General features: G+C 40.3%; 1 protein-coding gene across 1 annotated transcript in view; it reads right to left on the reverse strand.

The window, feature by feature from the left end:
• Positions 1-7,224, reverse strand: part of Liprin-gamma (liprin protein kazrin) — a 96,200-nt gene that overhangs the window by 14,019 nt on the left and 74,957 nt on the right. Inside the window, exons 10-13 of the mRNA XM_083032745.1 lie at positions 5,002-5,091; positions 3,481-3,697; positions 533-800; positions 77-424 (exon numbers count right to left, since the gene is read on the reverse strand). Of these exons, the coding sequence (XP_082888871.1) occupies positions 77-424; positions 533-800; positions 3,481-3,697; positions 5,002-5,091 (923 nt within the window). The remainder of the gene's footprint in view (positions 1-76; positions 425-532; positions 801-3,480; positions 3,698-5,001; positions 5,092-7,224) is intronic.

A 7,224-nucleotide genomic window follows, 5' to 3' on the forward strand; every position in this document is an offset into this window, starting at 1 on the left:
CGATTAATCCTCTCATAGATTACTGATTTCAAAGCAATTTGCAACTTAATGAGAGATCATATGATTGCTCGCTCACCTGTCGATCGTAATTCAGCATCCGCAGTAGATGAATACCGTGAACGATGCTCGCCTGGTGAAACTTCCTCGTGACCCCGAGCAGCTTCTCGAGCTCCTTCTTGCTCAGATGGTCCAGCATTCGCGCGTCCACCATGTTGGTGGCGAAACTCTCCGAGTACTGGGCCAGACCCAGATCCGGCAGCCACTCGGAGCTGACCCAAGTATGACCTAGTTGAGCTATGCAGGGATACCGAACGTGGCTCGGATGTCGATGTTCCTCGATGGCCAGACGCAACTTCTTTCGATGAAGAGGATGAGTCACTCCTAAACCAGCCTCCAGCTCGGCGTCGCTCAGCTCGAGCAGGACCTGTAACCAAGTCACGGTTGGAAATATCAAAATCGGAATGAAAAGATCGACAGACTGAGCTGTCTTAAAGCTCGCTGGTGGAAAAGGACAAATCGAGGAATCCTTTACCTTGCCCGACTTCACATTCTCGGCGCATCGTGGACCGTATTGAGGCATCCCGAGAGCCACTTCTAGCCAGGCTAAGACGGTCGGAGCCCGCCATCGTTCCATAGGCACGGAGGCCGCTTCGCGGAGCAAACGAAGTTTTTCGGCGTAACCTTCCTCGGTGAGAGGCGACCACGATCGATACGGATCGAAGCCATCAGCAGCCTCGTTGCTGCCACTTCCGCCGCTGGTGCTGTTTGCCGTCTTCCGGTGTCGCGAACGTGCGAACACTCTGTCAAAAGAGAGAACATCGATTCACACATATCGATATTCGAACAAAATATCTTTCCTTTCGTTTATTTCTATTACATAGAAAGAATGTGGGTAGATAAGCTGTCAAAAACGACCCTTCATCCTTTTATTGTTTTTTATTATTTTTTATAATAAATAGACTATTAAAATATTGAAATAATTAAAAGTATTAAATAAATTTATATTATACAAAATAATAAAAAACAATAAAAGGGCACATCCTTTCTCTTTCTCTTCTAATGCCTTTGCAATCTCTTCTCGCTTAATTTTCTATTCATTTTAATATATCAAGACATATCTCTAATTAACTTTACTCTATCAAAAATAATGCGACGAATTAATAAAATTCAATTTCCACAATAAAGACACTTTTATGTAAAAATTCTGATTTATTTCAAAAAAGAAAAGGAGACTAGATTCTTTTGAAGGTAAATTTAATGTCGTTCCTATCAATTCTGTGGAATAATAGAGGCTTGTGAGATATAGTTGAAAAACCAATCAGCATCCATCCATCATTTAAAGATAAAATCACCTCGCGAACCTCATAGGGAAGATGAAAACCTTTTAACCGATGTATTATCGATTGTGGATCCAGTGATGCGAAAAAATCAATATGTTTCCCCGGTATCCGAAGAGGCGTCTCGTTTGAAAGGATTCCGCTGTTTTTACATTCACCATCAATCTTCATTATTTCTACACGCAAACCTACATCGTTCCTTTCTCTATAACGTCGTTGTAAAAGAGTTACAGTTTCCCTTTTATCGTGTTACGAACTCATTTCGCTCGTTTGTAACACATTGTTAGGCAACTGACTGAGAGAGAGAGAGACTGGTAATCGCACACTCTGTTAAAGTTTACGGCTCCACGAGAGTCGTCAAAGTGCAAAAACCGTCGAACAGTGTGCGGGAACAGTTGTTACGTGCGTTTGCGAAAAATCAATGAACTTGTCGTGCGCACTTGAAAAAAAAAACCATTTATGCAGAGTTCGCGCGCATATATATATGTATGAATCGCAGTGTGTGCATTTAATTCGTGACGCGGTTTCGTCGTGGGAATCTTTTGTTCTTTTTTTTTTGTTCAGCCGGAGTTATTTATTGCTAACCGCTCGGTTTGGTATCACGCGTCAATTATTTGCCGCGACGGAAAACAATTTAATTCGCATTTACATATAAAATGTGTCGCTTATCCCGCAGTTACCGTTCGCATTTCTGCGATAATTGCGATTAAATGTTTGTGTAACAAACTAAATAATTGATGTATCACTCAATTAATACATAATAAGTATCGGTAGAACAACATATATGTGTATATACATATATGTAAATAGTCGAAAAATAAATATACACATATGTGTATATATATTTGTTTTTCTTGAAAAATTGTATAGATATATATAGATAGAATAGTTCCTAGTTGTCACAATTTTTAAGGCACTTACGATAATCTGACAAAAAAAAATTATGAACAAAAATTTATTAGTTTCTAACTGGCAACAAATTACAATAAAAATAGCAAAGATCAAAATAAATAAAATAATCAAAATGATAAAACAATCAAAACGATCAAATTGATTAAAATAGTTTATATGATTAAAATGATCAAAATTATCAAAACAATAAAAATGATCAAAACTGTCAAAATAATAAATATAATCAAAATAATCATTTGATTATTTCTAATAAACTTCTTCGCAATAGTAAAGAATTATGTTTTAACACATTTAAAATGATTTATTGAGTTGTAATGTAACTTAAAATGATATTGTGTGTACACATTACATTTTTTGTTGTCTTCTATATTACTATTAAAAAATTTAAAAATGTTAAACTATCAAAATCTTGCTTTTTTATCAAACAAGTGTTTGGCAAATTTTTATTATTGCAATTTCTTGTCGATTAGAAACTGATAAATTTTTATTCATGAATTTTATCAGATTATCGTATATAAGTGCCTAAAAATCATTATGACAATCATTACGAAGACTGTTCTATATGAAGAGTGTTAAAAAATTAGACAAACTTTGAAGGGAAAAAAGACTTCAAAATAAACATTTTTTGTTAATACTAATTTTCTCTACAATGTTTAGTTATATACTATATGATATGAGATATGAGTTTGTGACTTTTCAGTTTGTCACCTTTGTATTAAAGTTGCATTAAAGTTAATGAAGGAATTTTTAAGCATTTAAAAAGAGTGAATTACTTTTATGTATTTGTTCCAGATTAAAATAAATAATTAAAAATTTAATTTTTCCACTTATATGTTTGTTTATTATTTAAGTCACAAACTCCCATTTCATACCGTGTAGTATAAAACTAAAAACGTCGTAGAGAAAAAATACTAATATTAAGAAAAAATGTTTATTTTGAACTCTTTTATTTCCCTTCATTTGTCTAATTTTTTAACTCTCTTATATATATTCCCGATAAAAATCATATATACAATATATTATATATTCTCGAAAAAAATCGTCATATATACATATATATTTTTGGGGGAATATATATAAATATATGTGTGGTGTGTGTGTGTGTGTGCAATAAATGTGTACACTTCTTGAAATTGAGTTCGAAATTGTGTATATTTTCAAGGCGAACGAGTCGCGTGTCGCGATGGAAAAAATTCTTAAACATACATAACGGAACGAGAGACCTCCTTACCTTGAAATGGATCCCCATGTGCCGCCACGAGTTGCGGAGGATCGCGAATGCGCGGCAGGTGCGACGACAGGTGGCGGCTGCTTGTTCCTCCTCGGCTCGGATTCCAGCGGGCTGGATAGCTGTTCGACCGATCGCGACAGCGACGAATTGTCCATGGACCTTGAGAATGCGTTCAGCGGTGACAGCGTGGGGCTGCAATCCTTCGGCGTAGTCGCGGCTGAAACCACGAAACATCGCTCCAGCGTTGTATGCGATTTTCTTTTCTTTCGGCAAGAATTTTCTCGGGATGACAGAAAGTATGTAAATGGGTATAGAGAGATAGAGATCGTATAGAAATGTAAAACGAGAGTATGCGAAGGATATATATTATATAAATGCGAAAGCCCCACTCATATATATTAGTAAATGTACTAGTAAATCGATGAATTATGCAACGCAAGTTATTCAATTATAATTGGAAATTGGAAATTAGTATCTGCGAAAATTAATACTTCGGCAAAGGTATTGAAAGAGATGGCGCATACGAACAGAAAGAGAAACTAATCAATTGGCATTAATGTCAATTAAGGATGTTATTATAGAGTCGAATCGGGGGGGACCATTGACGCAAAAGCCAAAATCAATTACTCATTCATCGTCAGTCTCTTTAAAAGGGTGCGTCGCTATTTCTTTCATACTGAAAATAGTTTTGTCAAAGTCTTGCACTGACCAGGCCATATTATTCTGTTTAATGACATAGCGAGAGAAAGGTAAATCGATGCAAGTCACATAAAGAACACACAGCGCGTCGTGCAGCGAGATTCGAGTCCAAGAGTGCAAAAGAAAGGAGTCCTTCTCGGTGGCTATAGCTCGTTCTTGTCATCTGTCAGGTTTTGCGATACGTGCATGCGCATGCATTTGGAGCCGTGTAGCAAGGCAGGGCTTATGTATCGAGGACACATCTCCTCGGGGACCATCTCTCACCGGCTCACCGGTTTTAGGTCTCCTTACGCATCGAGAAGAACGATGATTTATTCGCCTGGGTGCCCTCGATCCCTTTCCAAATCACCGTTCACCATGTATTTAAGGCGCACGTTCACGCACACACATACGAACACGCACACCAAGAGATAAATGACTACAGGGTGACCAGAATAATTCGATTGCGATCGATTTTTCAGGTCGCCATCGTGGATTTTCGCAGAGAAGAGAGAAGCATCGATATTTGATCTTTGAAAATGCTTCAAATAACTTATTAATCGTTAATCTTTTGCACGTTTGATCTAATAACGACTGAACCGGTCACCCTGCGATCATTTGCGAAAAAAAAAAATAGGGGGGTTATATGGGGAAAGAGAAAAATAGAGACGCACATAGAGAAGCATTACAGGCGTCGATGAGGGGGCGAGGGGGAGGGGGGGGGAGAGAAGAAGGGGGGCACGACGAGATGTAAGGCCTTACATGAGGGATAGAGCGCCGAGAGAAAGTGACAGGGGGGAACGTGACGACGACGATCAGTGATTTATGCTCTTGGACACTTACATTGGTATATATGGGGTGGTGCTACGGAGGATACCACAGAGATGCTGTCCATGTCGAGACCGCTGCCCTCGACCGTAATTGTCGGCGTGCCTGCGCGGAAATATATAAAGGACATCAATTTTGAGTGAAGGGAGGAAGAGTGCAGGGGGCGGGGGGAGGGGGGTGGGGGGAGGCCTTTTGCGTCCTCCCGGGGCTGTCAAGAACGAGCTTTCCTCGAAGGAACATTCTCAACACGCTGGTCGGCGAGCTTGTGTTCTTTATATGTCTCGCGCGTCGACAGCCCCCTTACGGGGGGATAATAATGCGAGAGGTCTCCTCTCTCTCCTTCGCCACTGAAAGTGTAACGAAGAATGGCGGACGAGGGTGCAAAGTAACTTGACGCCCCCCCTGACTCTTTTTTTTTTTTTTTTCGTCGCGAGATGACGGATGCGGTCATTAGCGAAAATTTCTATCCGGCTAAATAGAGAAAGTTTTAATTGACAATTTCGCGCCCGCATACGAAATAATGTTTAATTGACTAATTAACTTTGAGGTGCCACCGTACACATTATTATTAGCCGCGTGAAAAATTCGAAAGAGAACCTAGAAGTGAATTTTTCTCTCCCTTTCTTTTGATCAATCATACTATGATTTAATTTCAACAATATTCTTAAATTAAATTAGCAATATATATTACACATATATATAATTGTGTATTGGGGGAGGATCTATTTAAATACAACATCATCAATCTTTTTGTTATTTTTAAGCGCACCCTAGTAAAAAATGTTGAAAAACAAAGCGATAGAGCAATATCCTGAGCAAATGTTTAACTTGATAACGTAACACGATAAGATTTCAGATAATCCAGGAACTTGAGCGTCCCTATGCGTGCTTGAAGTACATCCTTTCGTGCTTTCGCGAAAATCATGCACGCGCGAGCCCCCCTGCGCGCTCTTTAACGACCGCGAATGTTTGCGCCGGGGAGACCCAATCGATCAAACCGTTTTGATGCAACGGCACGGCGATTGGCTGAATAATACATGAAGGAAGCGTGCTCGATTAGACCGCCACCACCTACGTTCGATTAACATTCGCCGCTGACGGACGTCAGGACTATTTTTCAAACCGGTACTTAGCCGGATGTGCACCGCAATACCCCTCTATAACTGGACGATTAATCTCGGGGCTCGTTGCACCTAAACGCCAGAGTCATTATCTCCTAAGCGGAGATGTCACTACGATTGTGATTAATAGTAACGTTGGAGATAGAGCAACATATACTTCTCCAAATTTTTTTTTCTCGCTGTCTCGCGTCTTCTAGGGACCGGATTCTATTATGAAATCAGTATGATTACGTTGCTTGTTGCTTCGTCTTTTAATTAAAAAAAATTAAGATCAAAATTAAACTTTAATGTAGATACACGAAGAGATTATTCTTATTAGAAATATTAGAAAAATCTCTCGAATAAATTAAGGTAACAGTTTGAAGAAAGTTTAATCGTAGAAAGAGATTTCTGGGAAAAAATTCAAAGCGACTTATCTCATATAATCACTGCAACATAAACGTAGATAGATAAAAACTGAAATACTCTTAATATTAAAAACATTCTCTCTCTCTCAAACAGGTTTAACATAAAAAAAAAATTAATTAAGGCGACTCATTTCGTATAATCGCTGCGAAAGAAAAAAAATGGCATCTCCGTGCTCTCGAGAACGCAAACAATTTACGGAACCATGTATCCATTCATTTTAAAATTCTCCACTATCCCTCCTCCCCCTTTTTTTATCCAAATATATCCTGCACTTCGCGCAAACAATCTAAATGAAGAATAAAAAAATGAAAAAATAAAAAAAGAACAAAGCAGCTTTCCCTTAAACGCTGTGAAGGAAAAAAAACTCACCGTCCGTCGTGGAGTCCGAGAGGTTCCCGCCGACGCTGGTCGCCCCGCCGCTCTCGCGATCGCTGGATCCGCGGACCCCGCTGTCGGCGCTGCAGCTGCCGCGATCGCCGGCCTGTCCGCCGGATGATCCTCCCGCACCTGCGCCGCCGCCCGCGTTACCCACGGACACCCCGAGCTCGGTGATGCCCAACGGCGGCTGCGAATTCACGTGGGGGATGATGCCGCCGCCACCGCTGCCGCCCCCGCCTCCGCCGCCCCCGCCGCCGCTGCTGCTTCCGGCACCGGGGGTCGCGGCGCCGTTCACGCTGCCTCGCAGTACTCTGCGTTGATACCACTGCTT

This window comes from Prenolepis imparis, unplaced genomic scaffold (assembly GCF_030444845.1).
Source record: "Prenolepis imparis isolate NDT839.2.m4 unplaced genomic scaffold, iyPreImpa1.0 SCAF_2, whole genome shotgun sequence".
Taxonomy (NCBI): Eukaryota; Metazoa; Arthropoda; class Insecta; order Hymenoptera; family Formicidae; genus Prenolepis; species Prenolepis imparis.